The sequence below is a fragment of the Pristis pectinata genome, chromosome 13, assembly GCF_009764475.1.
Source record: "Pristis pectinata isolate sPriPec2 chromosome 13, sPriPec2.1.pri, whole genome shotgun sequence".
NCBI classification, from domain to species: Eukaryota; Metazoa; Chordata; class Chondrichthyes; order Rhinopristiformes; family Pristidae; genus Pristis; species Pristis pectinata.
Window position 1 is genome coordinate 12,466,162 of NC_067417.1, and position 19,093 is coordinate 12,485,254.

Here is a 19,093-nt window from a genome sequence, read left to right on the forward strand (position 1 = left end):
CTGGCCTCGGTTATCGTAGATATTCCCTTAATCCTATCCACTGCTCTTTCACGTTCTCACAACTTAAAACTAACATTTTTCCATTTTCCCAGTTCTAATGAAAGGTATTTAATTCAGCTTCTCTCTCCACAGATTTTCTCAATGACCTGCTGAGTGTTTCCAACATTTTCTGATGTTATTTCAAAATTTAAATAATCTGCAGCAACAAACATTCTGCTGGAGGAACTCAATGGGTCAAGCAGCACCTGTGGGGGGTGGGCGTGGGGGAAGGAATGGTTGATGTTCGCATTGAAACCCTGCATCAGGAATGTTGACAATTCCATTCCCCCCACAGACACTGCTCAAACCGCTGAGTTCCTCCAGCAGATTGTGTGTTGCTCCAGATTCAAGCAGCTGCAGGCTCTTGTGTCTTCATTAACTCATTCTGCCGTTTTTCTGATTTTTACCTTAACAAATTGATTTGGTTAGATACCAATTCACTCATCACAAATGATTCACTTAGATACCATCTTACTCATCTTGCATGCAGAAACAATAATTTGGAAAATAGTATTACAAAGCAAAATAATAATGCAAAATCCTTGGTAGATTCCTCACTGATCCTGAAGTATTGGAGTTATGCGGTGAGAGAGCTGTGCAAAGGAACGTGTTTCCAAATAAAATGCTGTTTATCTGAATATTCTCAGGTAGGGAACGGCAGGAACTGTCATTGATAAATGTCTCATTTTCTAGTCTTTGTGTATTGATTGTATTCTTCATCAGTGACATCCTGCAACTCTTCAACTTCCTCCTCCTCCTCTTCATCCTCTTCCTCGTCCTGCTCCTCCTCTGAAACCTTTTCCTGAAAACAAATGCAAAGAAGGCTTGAGGAAGGCCAGAGCAACAACAGTATCTGGAGCTTAACACTGTGAGTGAATTGTAGAGAGGATGGCTCACCCTGAAGAGTTAAAAATAAACATTTGAAGTGGGGACGAGTGTGGGAGTGATTTGGGGAATGGGTTTAATTTGGGATGGGGGTGTCAAAAAGCCGTGGAGTCATACATCACAGAAACAGGCTCTTTGGCGCAGCTGGTCCATGCTGACCAAGATGCCCATCCAAGCTAGTCCCATTTGCCTGTGTTTTGTCCATATCCCTCTAAATCGTTCCTATCCGTGTACCTGTCCAAGTGTTTTTTAAATGTTGTTAATGTACCTGCTCAACCATTTCCTCTGAGTGGTGATGTAATCTGGAGGATGGATGTAACTTGGGGTGGGCAGTGGGAGTGGTGGGGTGTGATTTTGGGTGGGGTTGTGATCTGATTGGGAGATGGGGGTGATTTGGGATATGGGTGTGATATAGAGTTAGGGATAGGATTGGATGTGTAATCGGGTGATCTGGGGGTGGGGAAGGCTTTCTGATTTGGTGCATAGATGTGATTTGGAATCGGGGTGTGATTTGGGTGGGCTGTGATTTCGTGTATGGGTGTGATTTGGGGTGGGCTGTGATTTCATGTACAGGTGTGATTTGGGATGTGGGATTTGGGATTGTGGTGGTGGGATTGTGGTTTGGAGTGGGGGTGGGAATAGGTTGTGATTTGGGGGTGGGGATGGTGGGATAATTAGGTGTCAGGATGGGTTTGTGCTTTGCCACAAGTGATTTAAAGTTCCATTCTGCAAATACAGGCAAATATATCCTGAAAGGGATCTTTTAAAATGGCAAGGTCTGGTCTTTTAAACTTTTAAAAAATAAACAATACACTAATTTATGCAGAATGTCATTTCAAGCCCAGAGTCTTTAGTGGATTCCCAAGTGATACTTTCTATCACTTAAGTACTGGAGCCACTAAAGTACTTCAGTGATAGATCAGAGTAAAGGAATGTCTTCCCAAATTAGCTCGTAAATGGTGTTGCTTTCTCCGAGCATCCTGTACAGAGTCCTTGCATCATCAATCAAATTACTCTCATATGAAACAAACCCAAGTACCTGGAAAATCTCAGAAAATTAACAACACAGTATGAGGCCTTTCAGCCCATCTTATTTATGTCATCCTGGCTCTTCAAGTGAACATCCAGGTACTTTTTAAATGTGAAGAGAGTTTCTGCCTTTATCACCCTGTCAGGCAGTGTGTTCCAGACCACCACCATATATTTCTAGTCATCTTTATTCCTTCTATCAATTACTTCAAATCCTGATTCTTGATCCTCTCGCTGAGAAAATAGGACCTACCCAGTTATGCGCTCTGGAGAAATTATGTGGAAGACATTGTTAGAATTGAAACCAGGCCTGTCATCTTTCCTTCATTCCACTCTGTGAGACTTTTATTTTAGCTTTAATATTTGGCGTATTTTAACATCTCTCTTAATAGTGGTTGCTGCTCCTTTTTTAGAAGACTTTGTTGTGAAACTCGGGCCAAAAAAGAGATCATGAATTTGCTCTGTTTCAAGTTCCCTTCCAGAACCTGAGGTCAAAATCTCAGCAGAAAGCAAAATAATGAGGGATGTACAGCACTTTGGGCAAAGAGGGGGAGAAGCAGATCAGTACTGAGTGTCCAGTTCTGCCGGAAGGTCTTACCGCTGAATCAATTCCAGATCTTCAGATGGTTAACAGGGATGGGGAGAGGCAGGCACAGGGTATATAATAGTCTGAGGCTACAGTCACCTGACTCATACAGTTGCCAAGTGGGAGTGGCACAAGAGGTCATCCATCTTACTGATGTTGTGCTTGCCTCATTTGAAGGGTTGTAAATGTCTTTAACTTTCACCTTGGTTACACCTTTCCTATTTGATATCCACCCCTCCGCTAGCGTTCTACAACACCCACTATAAACTTAAACGCAGCTACATATTTTCTGCCACCCCATTGTGGAAGAGGGTTACCGCCGTAAGGTAAACAACTTACAATCACATTTTGATTCTAAACATTGCTGGTGATTAGACGAGTGGTGATTCTCAAACTATATCATGTTCAAACTTAGAAAAAATTCGAGTGGCACTGTTGATTCTTCCCTTAAATTTGAGGAAGTTTGGAGTCCATTTACTCAATATTTTTCATATGATATTGATCCCTTTTCAATAATCTTTGAATTTAGAGGAAAGGAGTTGACGACATAATACTGCTCTTTGTTCATCGAGAAATATCAGTCCAGTTTATTTTTCTTTTGAAATTTTTTTTAGTTTGTTTCGTTTCATTACCTACAATTTTTTGTTCGATTTTGGTTTTTTTTATATAATAAATCTTTTTCTTTCTCCTTTTGATTTTTTTTTTGTAATATATTAATTACCAAGAAACCGTGGGCCCTAGAATATATATTTTTTTCTTTATGCCTATATATGTCATGATCGTCCTCCCAATCTCTTTGTATTACGTGTAATATTACCAATGTTATATGTATTAATCTGTATTAATTTGAAAATTAATAAAAATAATTGAAAAGAATAGTTGAAAAAACATGCTGGATAATCTATCAGCCAATAACTCATGATTAATCAAATGCTGTAAGTGGCAGCAACTATCACTGTTAATTCACCCTTTCCCGGAAGCAAAATCTTTTTGGTTACTTCTCGAAGTACTGCCCTGAGAGAGTGATGGGAACAGATTCAACAGTGCCCTTCAGATAGGATGCAGATTAATGGTTGAAGGAGAAAAGTATTGCAGGGAGCTATGTAAAGAGAAGGTGTGATATTGCTTTTCACCGGACCAAGGACAGACTCAATGGATCGAATGGCCTCATTCAGTGATATGACTGCTGAATAATGTTGATCCATATGCTCCCCTGGTATCTATACCCTGACAGTGATTGGAGGGTAGTTCCTCCCTTATTGGCCCAGGGGGTTTACACAGCTCTGAATCCATCCTGATGTAGGACAGACTTGATGGACCAAATGGCCTTTTCCTGCCTGCCCGTTTTCTCTGTCCTATATTAATTTCTTGCTGCACTAAATCATTCACCCAGCTTGTGATATCCCACTGTCTGCTGAGACAATAGTTGAAATATTCTGCATTACCTGACGGCCTGTAGACCGTTGAGAGGCCAAGGTGCTGAGAGCCTGAGATGGACGGGCATCATTCTCAAGTTCACTAATGCAGATCTTTGACCTAAACGCCTGCAGAAAAGAAAATGCACATCCAACAGGTAAGAGAAAATTGGCAGCGATCTGTTGAGAGAGGCAATCTGGAGAACTGAGGAACAGAATTGAGGAGCTGAATGGCCTACTGCCTCCTACTGTGCTCTTTATTTTGGTCTTCAGTGCACCAGTATCTTCCAAGGTACATGGGGAAGGAAAGCATGCTTTAGCTGACCCACCTAACCAAGGCCAGAGTCCAGCACACTTTATACTTGCTAAATGTTAAGGGGAAGATGAATGGACGTGGTGAGGAACACTCTCTTCATTATGTTATCAGAGAGGCAGAGCTTTATTAATACTCTAGATTTGACTTTTGGAGGCAATACAGTCATAGAGTCATACAGCACGGAAATAGACTCCTCAGACTACAAGTCCGCACTGACCATCACGCACCAGTCTACACTGAGCCCACTTTGATCTCCCCACATTCCACCAACTCCCCCCAGACTCTAACATCACACACCAGCAATGGCTGATTAACCTACCAACCTGCACATTTTTGGAATGTGGGCAGAAACCAGAGCACTTGAGGAGACCCACACAGTCACAGGGAGAACGTGCAAACTCCACACAGACAGCACCGGAGGTCAGGATTGAACCCAGGTCGCTGGAGCTGTGAGGCAGTAGCTCTACTAACTGCACCGCCGTGCTGCAGAAAGATCTACAACCATGCTGGTGACATTAAGATACAAGCAAATGTTGTACTGTGTGTGGTGCTTGACTGTTTCAGGTGTATCTTGATCTATTGTGGGATTAGGCTCCTGACTGGTAAATGATATTTAATTTGGAAATTGCAGTCTTATGCAATTCAGAACATTCAGGGAGAAGTTAAGAAGAAGATTGGTGTAATTGGGAACTTCTCCGGTGAGCTGGACCTGAGAATTTCCAGGCTGTAAACCACAGGCTGCAATCACAGAACATTGAACATAGAACACTACAGCACAGTACAGGCCCTTTGACCCACAAGGTTATGCTGAAATTTTATCCTGCTCTAAGATCTATCTAACCCTTCCCTCCCACATAGCCCTCCATTTCTCTATCATTCATGTGTCTATCTAAGAGTCTCTTAAATGTCCCCAATGTATCTGTCCCCACGATCTCTGCAGGCAATGCATTCCACGCACCCACCACTCCCTGTGTAAAAAACATACCCCTGACATCCCCCTTATATCTTCATCCAGTCACCTTAAAATTATATCCCCTCGTGTTAGCCATTGTCGCTCTGGGAAAAAGTCTCTGACTGTCCACTCGATCTATGCCTCTTATCATCTTGTACACCTCTATCAAGTCACCTCTCATCCTCCTTCTCTCCAAAGAGAAAAGCCCTAGCTCACTCACCCTATCCTCAGCACAAGAGCCACCCCAAAGTCACAGTGAACGCGGCCAGTTGAAGACTCCCCTTCATCCTGGAAGGTAAGGGGTGGGGGCCCATACATAGGCCTTAAGGTAGGTAAAAATATGCAGAACTGACATTGGGATCTCACATGCAGACTTGAGCCCATGTGTAATGAAGATTAGGTGTCGGATGGGGGGAGTAGTCCTGCAGTAGTCCAGAGTTTATTGCACAGTCCCCCTGCCACCAGTGTGCACCCAATATTGGGGTTTTACTTGTGTACACCCAGTGTCGACCTTATAGGATGTGTACCTGTACCCATCTTTGGGTCTGTCTGTTTGCACATGTGTTGGGGATTCCAGGGTGTCTGCCCATGCCCCATCACACTCCCACTCTCCATAGATGCAATCACAAGGAAGACACGCCAGCGTCTTTACTTTCTTAGATGTCTAATAAAGTTCTACAGATGCACTGTTGAAAGTACCCTGCCTGGTTGCGTCATGGTCTGGTACGGCAATTCAAAGGTGCAGGAACGTAACAAGCAGCAGGGGGTAGTGGACTCTGCCAGATACATCACAGGTACATCCTTCCCCACCATCGAAAATATCTACATGAGGCGCTGCCCTAAAAAAGCAGCATCTATCATCAAAGATCCCCACCAATCCGGGCCATGCCATCTTCTCAGCTACCATCGGGCAGGAGGTACAGAAGCCTGAAGTCCTACAGCACCAGGTTCAAGAACAACCATTCGGTTCTTGAACCAACCTGCACAATCCTAATGACAACCTCAGTATTGTAACACATTGATCACTTTGCTCCAGAATGGACTTTTTTGTGCTAATTGTGTTTTCTCTTGTAAAAATAGTGTATAATTTAGGTTTAATTTATGTTTTTCTTATGAATGTTGTGTCTCTGATGCTACGTGCCTGTGATGCTGCTGCAGGTAAGTTTTTCGTTGCACCTGTGCACACATGTACTTGTGCATATGACAATAAACTCGACTTTGACTTTAACACATCTGCATTACACGCAGTCTGAAACCTGCATGTTGGCTGCAAATGTCAGTCGTGTGTATCTGGACGTATCTGTACCTATCCTCAGGCCTGTGTATATATTACCCATCCTGGGTTTTCCTGGCTTAGGGCAATCTCCAAGTGGTGCATGTTCATCTTGATATGGAGTTACAGTATTCTTGTGCCATTTGCAGTCTGTCAACTACAGCCTGAGAGGTCATGGGTCCAGTTCACTGGAAATTACTGCAAACTTCTGGTCAAATTTGGAGAATTCCCAGATAGGGAAGTGGAGAGAAATGCGAATCTGGGAGCCTTAGTGCGTAAAAGTTTATGTGCAATGTTGTGAAACGATATCTAGGTTGCTGGGGTCCACTCAGAGCATTAGCTGCGAGTAAAGGCAAATGATCTTGTCCTTGCACAAACCTTGGTTGGACCTCAGCATGCCCAGCCTTAGCCTTCACACATTGTGGGTGATAAGGTGACTTTGGAAGAGGTGAAGGGAGAGCTCTAAGATTAGTTGGGACAGGGAATCATGACTTAATTTGCCGAGACTAGATATCGAGGGATGGTTCTTTTTCCAAAGAGTAGAGGACCTGTGGAACACCCCACTCTCTTTCCCAACAAAACTGACCCACTGTTTCTTCAAGCTAAATGAGTTCTTGGATGAGGCAGACATCATCTCTTCATACCTAGGTAAGCATTGCAAGGAATACTGTCCATTGTAACCTTCCGAACTAATTTTGATTTCCTTGGGCTTCTTGAGAAAATTCCCATTTTTTTCCCCAAATTGTTCTTTGCCTCTCTCAGGAAATTATCTTTGAGTGGAATGTGTATTTATTGTGATAGTCAGAGGTATGATAACTATGTAGGACAGGCTGGACGAAGCCTATCCATCATTATTCATATGTTCATGCAATAACTTTGAAGGTTCTAATGCCTGTAAAAATTTCAACATTTTTATATGTTGAACCAGTGTTTCAGACAATTGTGCTGGCTTGTTGAAGGCATCTTCCAACATGCCTGTAGCTCAGGCAAAGAGCTTTTGACATCAGAAAGGTCAGGCAGGGTTGGGAGCTCCACTCTTCAGTCCATAGATTTCTGACCACTCTTTGTCTCGTCTTTGTTTGCTAGTTTGTCAGCCTTGCTGACGCTATGCTCAAAAAGTTCTGTGCTTTCATTTATCGTTTGATTTTTGAAAAAAAAATCAAAGCATATTTTGTACTGGAACTGAATTCAGTTACTCTCACTCATACCTCCAGGTCCTTCCCTTCGTCAAAGTTGTTCAAACATTGGAAGGCATTTGTGTACACCTCAAGGGCTTTGGCATGGAATGTCATCTCAATTGTCACAAAGTTTGAGAAGATATCCTGTGGGGAAAAAAGCAAAACAAAATGATTTGATTTCCGGCAAAAGGAACCCTGATATGGTGATCAAGGCCCAGCCTTGGATGAGTCCTTTGCCTCTGCTCTGGGCTCTCTCAAGACCCCTGTTTTGATGGTGCATTGAGAAATGCAGTTCTTGTTACAGAGAAAACCAGTGCTCATAGAGGACTGAGAGCAATAGGACTGAAAAACAGAGAAAGTCACTTGGGAAACTGGTGCTGCTAATATCCAAAGATCATAGTCCGAAGCAATACTACGGCTCAGAAAGACCGAGTGACGACATGCAGAATCCTTTGAACCTGGTAACAGTGGAGCAAAGAAAAGTCTTTAAGTAAGGTAGGAAACTAACCTCTAAATTATCAATGAATAGCTTGATTCCTATCCTCATACCTTCAGGTCCTTGAGTTTCTGCTTCTGAAATTTGAAAATGATCTCCTCCAGCTGACGTGTAGTGTGATTGACATCGACTGAAGCCTTCTGCACGTTGGCTTCAGCCTGGGGGAGAAAAATCAACACTCTGGTTCAGTCAGACTCTATAACATGGAGGCATCAAATAACCTTTGTACAGATTCACCACTGTCTGAAACACATGTTGCGCTTGAAGCTGCAGGAAAGGGAACGACGTGCAAAATGAAGCACACATTTCTCTGAGATTAAACAGGTTAGCCTTTTATATTTCTGAACAGCAGAAATAAACGTGCATGTATTGTAATCTGTTTTTTAGAGCGCAATGTCCTACTATCTCTTCTCTATTAGGGTTGATGGGTTGTTCAATTTAGTTTTTGAAACTATTTCTAGTGAACTACAGCACATAATAGAAAGTCTAGCTAGAAGGAAGGGTCAGAAACAAAGACCGTATCTTTCTCATGTTCATGAGTGCTGGATTGACTGGACAATGACCTACATCCTTGCTTCCAAAATACTGTGCCCCTGATTTCAAACCTGTCACAGCATCAAATCATCTGGACCATTGATGCAGAAATGTAAATCAAAATAACTGTAGATGTTGGAAATAAACAAGAAAATACTGGAAACACTCAGTAGGAGAGACACCATCTGTGGAAAGAGAAACAGTTCATCTTTCAGGTCGGACAAAGGGTCTTTGACCTGAAATATTAATTCCGTTTCTCTTTTCTTTGATGCAGAGAGACGAGTTTGAATCCCGTTATGGCAACAGCTAGGAATTTATACTCAAATGAAATTGGGAATTAAAAGAAAGCTAATCTCTATAATGTTAGCTGTGAAACTACCAGGTGGTTGTAAAGACCCATCTTGTTCACTAATTCCCAGCAGGGAAGGAAATGTGCCATTCTGGCCTGGTTTGTCTGTTATTCCAGGCCCATCAGTATGGTTAACTGCCTGCTCAGTGGAGGGTAATTAGCAATGGACAATAAATGCTGGCATAACCAGTGGCATCCATATCCCTTGAACAAATCTAATTCTATAGCAGAGCATACTTGAGCATCAGAAAGGCATTCCCCTGTTTCTAAGTTATTAAGTCACTATAATGCCAGGGTTGACCTGTGGCTACCAAACGATCTGTCACAATGCAAGCAGCTTCAGTGATTTTTGGAGTGGTTAAACCAACAACAGTAAGGTAGAACTTGAGCAATGTGTTAGATGCTAACCTCACACCCTGGTTTGATTCCAGCAGGGAAAAACTTTCCCGAGCTTATTGTTTATGAGGCAGAGTTATTATCCTGGATTTCACTACCAATCAGTACAGGGAGAAACATCCCCCCTCGGACTACTGCATATCAAGAAGGCAACTCGGCACTGAGTTTTCAAGAGGCAATCTGGATGGGCAGTAGTGGTTGGCCTTGAGAGTGAGAGGCCTACTTCCAGGATCTTACAGGAGAACAGGAGAGAGGCAAATTCTTTCCTTCACAGCCTGCAGGAAGGATGCACTTCCTCTCTCAGTTAACATACTTCCTGCAACTTTCCCTTTCCTACCCCGAGCAACAGTATGGGAAATCAGCCAGAGTGAGTACAGATCACATCACATCAGATACTTGAAGAAGGCGCACAGGTCAATCGCTTACCTTCACCAAGGCAGACTACAGCAATTAATCAGAAAAATCATGTATTATTTACTGATCTCACAATTAGCTAAAGGAACACTCCAGGAAAACATTTTCAGAAATCAATTAATGGTTGACATGACTAGAAACATTAAATGCTGGAAAATGCAATGTTTCTGCTTGAAAGGAAGGGCAGTGCTGGTTGCTGTGTGGTTATCCAGTCAGACATTGACAATGCTCCTGGTGTGTATGTGTTCACATTACACATGGTTCACTGTCCATAGTGAAGCAAATTTTCAACAGTGCCTTTAATCGTCATTGGCTTCAGCTGATTCCATGCACCAGGTTAGATGCTGTGTTACTTTCTGTGTTACTTTATGTCTCAGTGATCATTCTTTGGGTGTGGGTCTGTCAGGCCTGAGGATCATCTTGTTCTGGCACAATCCTGACCATAAGATATTAGAGCAGAGTTGGGCCATTTGGCTCATCAAGTCTGCTCCGCCATTCAATCGTGGCTGATTTTTTTTTCCAACCCCATTCTCCTGCCTTCTCCCCGTAACCCTTAACCTCCTTACCAGTCAAGAACTTGTCAGTCTCTGCCTTTAAATACACCCAATGACTTGGCCTCCACCCCCCGTGTGGCAAAGAATTCCACAGATCCACCACCCTCTTGCTGAAGAAATTCTTCCTCATCTCAGTTTGAAAGAGGCCTCCCTTTGTTCTGAGGCTGTGCCCTGAGATCCTAGACTCTCCTACTAATGGAAATATCCTCTGCAAGTCCACTCTATCCAGGCCTTTCAGTATTCGGTAGGCTTCAATGAGAACCCCCCTCATCCTTCTGACCTCCATTGAGTACAGACCCAGAGCCGTCAAATGCTCCTCATATGATAAGCCTTTCATTCCCGGGATCACTTGATTGACCACTCAATCATTGAAAAAAATGATTTCCCTTACAAGGTTGTCACTGGATAATGATTACCAATGAGATTCCTGTCTGTCTTTTCCCTACCAAGCCCATCGTTTTGAGTCCAATGCCATAATCTCAACACCCATCAGTTCATGCAGTGCAACCCAAACTTCAAGAACCTGAGATCTTTGTCAGGTCAACTCTATTTTGGGCAGCACTTCTGTTGACTGGGAATTCAGTGGAGTTAAGATAAGGATGGGGAAAAATTGGCCTTTGGTCTCTGGTGCTAAAAGTTGCAATATCAAGTGGTGATTAGATGCATCTCCCAACAATTCAATCCACTAATTAGAGATTAATTTCACCCCAATGGGCTTCGATCAATATTGAATTCCTTAGTTACCACTCGAATCCAGTAAAGCAATCAGTTCCGAGCTCAAATGTGGCAAACTGCATCATTAACATGGTTAGTCAATCTTTAGAAAACTTCTGTTTCCAAGCTGTTTTGGAAACTTTATTTCTGAGATACAGATTTGAAAGGTGCACACTTACCAGTGACTAGGACCATTGATTAAGGAAGAAAATAGCAACGTTATATCGCAATATCCAGTTTCACTTACATTTTAAATTTCAATAACAGTGACATGTCCACAAAATGTGGAACGTTTCATTTCTTTCTACAACTCCTCCCAAATCCACAGCCTCTACTACCAACATGAACTGAGGTACCAGATGTTCGGGAACACCACCACTTGCAGTTTCCCTCAGTGTTGCTCATCAAACTGACGTGGAAATATATTGGCGTTCCTTCATTGTCACTGGATCTAAATCCCAGAACCTCCTTCCTACAACAACACTCTCATGCACCTTCGTCATACTGATTATACCCATTAAGTAAGTGGCTCACCACCACCTTCTTGAGCATAATCAGCAATGGGCACCAGATGTCAGCAACACCACAGTGCATAAAAGAATAAATTGAAACAATATTGGGCGTACAGAGAATGCATATCAACTTTCATAAGGTGTGATCACAAAGAGACAGCTAAGAAACAATCTTTAAGATGAGAGGCATAGAAATGAAAAATGGCTTGTGTTCTACTCACATTCTGGAGGACTGAATTTAAATAAGAATGTACAAGGCATGTAAGTTTGCAGGTGACATTAAAATAGGTGGTATAGTGGACAATGAAGAAGGTTATCAAAAATCACAGGGGGATCTTGATCAGCTGAGTAAGTGGGCCGAGGAATGGCAAATGGAGTTTAATTCAGGTAAGTTGCATTTTGGAAAGTCAAATCAAGGTAGGATTTTCACTGTGATCAGCAGAGCCCTGGGGAATGTTGAAGGACAGAGGGATCTTGGAGTACAAGTACATGGTTCACTGAAAGTGGGGTCACGGGTAGACAGGGTGGTGAAGAAGGCTTTTGGCACGCTAGCCTTCATAAGACAGGGCATTCAGAATAAAAGTTCAGAGGTCATGGTGCAGTTCTACAGGACGCTGGCGAGGCTGCACTTGGAGTATTGTTCAGTTTTGGTTATCCTGCTATAGGAAATATGTTATTAAACTGGAAGGAGTGCAGAAAAGATTTACAAGGATGTTGCCAGGACTTGAGGGACTGAATTATAGGGAGAGGTTGGGTAGGCTAGGACTTTATTCCTTGGACTGTAGGAGACTGAGAAGTGATCTTACAGAGGTGTATAAAATCACGAGGGGCATTGGGATGGTGAATCCACTCAGCCTTTTTCCCAGGGTTGGTGAATCAAGAGGGCATAAGTTTAGGATGGGAGGGGAAAGATTTAATAAGAACTTGAGGGACAACTTTTTACACAAAGGGTGGTATGTATGTGGAATGAAGTGCCAGAGGAAGTGGTTGAGGCAGGTACAATGACAACATTTAAAAGATGGTTGGACTGGTACATAGATTGGAGAGGTTTGGAAGGTTATGGGCCAAATGTTAGCAGGTGGAACTAGCTTGGATGAGGCATCTTGGTCGGCATGGACCAGTTGGGCAGAAGGACCTGTTTCATTGCTGTATATTACTTTTTGAGTCTATGACTGATTATTTGAGAAATGACCTCAGACCGTAGTGGGATATTCAGTCTTGGAGACGATTGTATTCAAAACAATTGCTTTTCCTTGTTGGAAGGTTGCTGTCCAGTGGGATTCCTTGCTGCCTTTCCCACCACCATCCAGGCAGACAAGGTTCCATTGCAGCACTACAACACCTCTCCCAGTCTACTTGAGAGGAAGTTTTTAGGCCTCTGAGTGGTGAGATGGTGGGTGTTTTTTGATGTGCTTCACATTCATTTTTCACCCAACAGTTTCTTCACTGGTAGCAGTGGTTCCAGTTTCATGGTGGCCATTCACCCAGTGATAATGGATCCAACTGGCCATTGTCCTCACATAGTGTGTGGGAAAGCAATGGAAGCAATCCCAATATTTTCCTCACCCAACATTTCCTTCCATAGGGATCGCTGTGCCAGATTGCCCGTGTTTACTCTTAGCCTTTTTCCCAGGGTTGGGGAATCAAGAGGGCATAAGTTTAGGGTGGGAGGGGAAAGATTTACTAAGAACTTGAGGTGCAACTTTTTACACAATGGGTGGTATGTATGTGGAATGAAGTGCCAGAGGAAGTGGTTGAGGCAGGTACAATAACAACATTTAAAAGATAGTTGGACAGGTACATGGATTTGTCCTGAGGCACTGAAGTCCAGAGACCAAGCTAGCATTACTAATTTAACCCTGGGTGGCGTTGGCTGACTCCACACAGGCTGGGAATTCATGCTGGTGCATTTGGCTCAGTAGCTCATTGGGTTAACATTATCTTTGGTTTCTAATGTGATGTCAAGTGTCAGCTGGGGACTCAGTTGGTAGCACTCTCATCTCAGATTCAAAGAGACCTGAATTCAAGCCTCACTCCAGTGGGTTAATTATAACAATCCATGCTGATATGCCAGCAAAGTACCAGGGGAGTGGTTGTGCAGTTGGATAGGGTATTAAGCATTATCAACTCAAGCTTTTTTATTTGTTCCTGTATTGGAACATGCTCCCTTTACTGGTAAAGCTTCCATGTGACTTTTATTAGAAGTTGATGAGGTGTGTTTGTGATATTCTGAAATTCGAACCCTTGAGAGAAGTTTTGAGCTCTGTGCCATGCTTGGAAATGTCTCCCAATGGGATTCTTTGTTAACCTGGCCAACTTTTGGAAAGCAGTATCTGATACGATGTTTCAAGCAGGGGTTTCAAAGGGCTTGCAGACTAGTATGGGTATGGTAGTGGACTACTTATGTTATTGATTTAGTATTCCAGAGGCCTGGATAAATAATCTTGAGAGTATATTGTAATCCCAGTGTGAATCTATTTGGTTAAAATATATGGAAATAAAAACAGTGAATGAGTAAAAGTCACAGTGAAGCTGTAGATAAAAAGGCAATTAGTTCACTGTTGTCCTTCCAGAAGTGAACCTAGACGACCTCATTGACCTGACCTAATGTAATTTCTAACTTTTAACAGGCAACTTTTAACTGGTCAGTAAAGTGGCACATAGATGAATGAAACAATTGGGGGAAAAAGAACTTCCAATCACTTTCTCGACTAGAAATGGGCTCCTTTCCCAGAACTGCCATCTGTTTCTGTTATGCTCACAATGGCTCATAATCTGACAAATGGTGCTTAATTTTGCACACTAAATTGCTCATTATATTGTTAGAGTCACTGTAAATGTACTCACTGTGAATTTAACAGATTGGTGCAATATATTTGCAAATGTACTCTAGCAAATGTTATTGGTCTCTACTATTTTTATGCATTTATTATGATATCACTATTGAAGGTTTATTAATGGGGATTTAACCACAACATGGAATAATACACATTTAACTGTTTTACATTCTAACATAAAATCAGTGGATATAAGAAAAACTTGTATTAATCAGGTAACTTTATAATAAAAGAAAATGTCCGAAAGCACTTCACTGGAGTGCTGTCAAACAGAATTTACATGGCAGATGACTGAAAGCATGGTCAAAAGAGGTGAGATTTAAGGAGAGTCTTAAGGACAAGAATGAGGTAGAGGTTTTAAGGGAGAGATTTCCAGGGCCAAGGTACTTGGCTGCTGGAGGCAGGGCTTCTGATGGTAAAGCGATTAAATTCAGGGGATGCTCCAGAACCGGAGGAGCATAGATTCCTGGAGCACTGGCAGGTTGCAGGAGATCTAAGCGATAGAGAGGAATGAGACATTGAAGGGCTCTGAAAGTAAGGAGGAGAATGTGAAAACTGAGCTGTTGCTTAACAGATCTTCTAAACACATAGATGTCATTTGGTAGATAGTTTAGAATACTTTTTCAATAAAATTTTTTAAATGATAAGTGAAACCAGTAAGTACAAAGATTGGGGGAAAAAGCAGAAAAATAAGCAAAATAGATCAAGGAAGACTTGATCAGATGATCTCCATGCTTGCCAGATTTCAATATTATAAAATGGTGGAGGGAGGAAAGGTGGGAATGAGGAAAGATCTGGTCATAGAGTCATAGAGTAATACAGCACGGAAACAGGCCCTTCGGCCCAATTCGTCCATGCCAACCATGGTCCCAGCAAAGTTAGTCCCATATTTGGCCCACATCCATCAAAATCTTTCCCATTCATGTACTTATCCAAATGTGTTTTAAGTGTTGTTATTGTACCTGCTTCAACTACTTTCTCTGGAGCTCATTCCATATCTGTACCACCCTCTGCGTGAAGAAGTTGCCCCTCAGGTCCTTTTTAAACCTCCCCCCTCTCACCTTAAACTTATGCCCTCTAGTTTTTGGTTCCCTTTCCCTGGGAAAAAAGACATGTGCATTCACACTATCTATGCCCCTCATGATTTTGTACACCTCTCTCTCTCAATGATTTTATACACCACCTGTCTGGTGTCTTGTGGTAAACTGCTGTGATGCTTCCTTGATACAGCTGATGCTACCTGAGATGATCCAGCCCATCAATCACACCAGAATTAAGTAAAGTATAATTTTATCATTATTTCAGTAGCTGAATGAATGAAGATTAATTTTTTATGTCAAAAGGATACAATTCCTTGCCTGTCCGAGGGGTTCCTTTGTTTCACCTTTTGCAGAACCTCCAGTTCTTTCATTTCACGATTTCTGACACTGTTAAATTTTTTGACATCTGCCTGATTAAGGTGAAGAAGTAAAGAGTAAAGAAGTGGTTAAAATGTATAAACTTTTACCATCTGGTATTGTAATTAGTTAATTTATCTTTTTATTGTAACAGGAACACTGATTCCTTTGTATAAAGCTTTTGGTTTTGGGAATCCCATGGGAACCTGTTGGAAACCCATCAAAACGCTGGAGGAACTCAGAAGGTCAGGCAGCATCTCAAGGTAAGGTAAATTATCTTTATTAGTCACGTGTACATCGAAACACACAGTGAAATGCACCTTTTTGCTTAGTGTTCTGGGGGTAGCCTGCAAGTGTCGCCACGCTTCTGGCGCCAACATAGCATGCCCACAACTTCCTAACTCGTACGTCTTTGGAATGTGGGAGGAAACTGGAGCACCCAGAGGAAACCCACGCAGACACGGGGAGAACATACAAGCTCCTTACAGACAGTGGCCGGAAATGAACCCGGGTCACTGGCGCTGTAAAGTGTTACGCTAACCGCTACACTACCATGCCTGCCCTTATGGGATATGGGAAGTATCTCGGATAGGAAAGGCCGAGAGGAGTAGGGGCCAAATGCAGGCAAATGGGACTAACTCAGATAGACATCTTGGTCGGCATGGACAAGTTGGGCCAAAGGGCCTGTTTCCATGTTGTATGACTCTATTCTACTGCATTAAAGGTGCTATATAAATGCAATTCATTCCTTAAAAGGAGCTTTTTGTATTTGAATGGGAGAATTTTCCTTAATTCAGCTTCTACTTAAAGAAGAACACAATAACACAGATGAGGAAACAAGATACCCGTTTGGATTTTGTCAGTGGTCCATAAGTCTTTAGTGGTCCGATAACCTTGACATCCAATCTCTCCACCTAAAATAATTCAGAATGGAAAGCAATTAAGGAATTAGATCAATCACCAATGTGGGAAACAAAGTGCTGCAACAAACCTAACTGTGAAGTTACAATACAAAAATATAACTAAGTGAGCAGTATAAAATGAACTGGAACTAGGACCACTACATTGCTATATTCTTGCGTTACTCACAGTTTAAAAGGAGCTGGTGCTGACATCTGGTCACCTGACTGGGCAGCCTTTGAAATTGGCTGCATGCTGCTCAAAGTTTGTGGCATGCATTATAACTGACAGGAAGGTTTTTTTTTCTAGCATTTAGCAACTGAGCTCCTCAAGCAATTGATGCCTCAGTGGTAACAGTGCTGGCAGATTGCATTACTGGAGGTTTTGGGGTAGGCATGGAAGGCCATTCAGAGAGGGTCGAGGAACAAAGGACAGCAGGCACCTAAATTGCCATCTGTGAAAATATTATGTGCAGAAGGTCTTTAGAGGCTTCAGATTGTCTGATGAATGATGCTTCCAAGACTGTCATCAGAGGTGTGTGACCTTCTGTGGGACAACCTTTAGCCATGCTATTGAGCCCTAGAATGGATTCTATGTATTTATCAAGGTGACTGTGAGTCTCGACGTCTTGGCAACTGGATCATTCCAGATCTACGCATTTCTCTGCCCATTGCAGCATCAAAACAGTTACCCAGGCTTTATAATTACAAAGGAAGGATTCCATCTTTTGTCATTTTAATGAGAAGATGGCACTTCAGGTATTGGGATTTTCCAATTTTCCAACATTGTTATCTTACCACAAGAGCAGGCAGCCATTGACTGTACCCACGTGCACATAGGGTTCTGGTTAATAAACTGGATTTTTTTTTATCAATAGGAAGGATTTTCTTGCCCTCAATTAGTTCTCGATCATAAGACAAATTCCTTGATGATCCTTTTACCAAATCCTCGGATTAACAGTGTTGTGCTTCCAGCCTGAATTATTGTAGAATCTTATGACACAGAGGGAGCCGTGCTGGCTGAAAAAGAGCTGTCCAGTCTAGAACCATTCTCCAACTCTCAGATTCAGATTCAGATTAGTTTATCGTCACATACACCAGGGTGCAATGAAATTTCTTGCTTGCATGAAGCTCACAGAGTAAATAGTACACATGGTAATAATAAACACAGCAATGAGCGCAAAATAACAGTCTTATAGGTTATGGTGCTTCAAACTCTGGTCCAAAAAGTGATAAGCATAACAATATTTCTTTGCCCCTGCAAATAATTTACAGCTGTTGACCATCCAGTAAACAGCACTTGCATGAAAACTTTTACCTGTGCCTGCCGATAGTCCTGAACTTTAGACAACTCCTCTCCAAAGTCCTTAAGGCATCTTCGTAACTCTGGGTTCTCTGTGTTTGCAAAGTCCATGATCTGTCTTATCAGGAGGTCAACCTTGTCTCTCAGTCTGGCTGTCTTCCGGGTGTAAGAAGCCAATAGCATGCAAAACTGGCCGAGATACTTCTCTGCATTGGCCACGGTACCCTCCATGATCTTGACCTGAGCATCCCTTTGTAAAACAAAAATTAAATTAAAAGAGGAAAGCAGTAACTTCAGATGTTACAGTGAGAAATCCAGGCAAAGGAAGGTATCAACTATGTGTGAGTAAAACTCTGGATAAAAAACCAGCCAAATTCAAATATTGTAAGTGGAGTTGTGTTGGCCAGATCCAGTTATTTCTGTGCTTAAGCCAGGCTGAAAAGACATTGATTTCTTTCGAACTTTCCAGCAGTCATCATCTCTCTTCACTGGTGTAGATTTCAGGTTAGGACAATCCTTCGCTTTCTGGTTATTTTCTCATTGCTCACTCACCTTTCAGGTGGCCTCATGTGTTCAATGGTTGAGCTGGAACCACACACCAAATTATCTGTGACTATATCCTGAAGCTAATTCTTTGACAGCTCTGTGCACTGTCTACTGTTCCCTGTAGTTAACAAGCCTACCTTGTTTTACTACAAAAGCAGTTGGCTCCGAAGTCCTGGCCAATATTTATTCTTCAATTAACATTTCTTACACAGAATAACCTAAATATTCCATACAAATGCTAAGCAATTTTGAGAACTGCTGTCACTTAACTCCACAACTGCAGGGGTTTGAGCGTCACACACAAAGATAGAAGTCTTGAACCTCTACACTGCTGATTGACGGGAATTTCCATTTACTCCTAAACAATGGAAGCCTTGTGGAGTCCAGAGGAGGAGTGTGGATTTCAAAAGACCTCCCATCACTTACAGTTGGAAATCTGCCAACTGAAACTCCAATGATAAACCTGGTA

The 19,093-nt window shown here is 42.2% G+C and overlaps 1 protein-coding gene across 1 annotated transcript; it reads right to left on the reverse strand.

Moving 5' to 3' along the window:
• Positions 1-721: 721 nt before the first annotated feature.
• Positions 722-18,664, reverse strand: LOC127577457 (CBY1-interacting BAR domain-containing protein 2-like). The gene is made up of 8 exons (XM_052028681.1): positions 18,631-18,664; positions 18,094-18,328; positions 16,722-16,790; positions 15,828-15,929; positions 8,223-8,327; positions 7,704-7,817; positions 3,985-4,083; positions 722-841 (listed from the first exon to the last, which is right to left on the reverse strand). Exons 1-8 carry the CDS (start codon positions 18,645-18,647, stop codon positions 722-724), a joined length of 861 nt encoding a protein of 286 aa, XP_051884641.1. The 5' UTR covers positions 18,648-18,664.
• Positions 18,665-19,093: the final 429 nt, after the last annotated feature.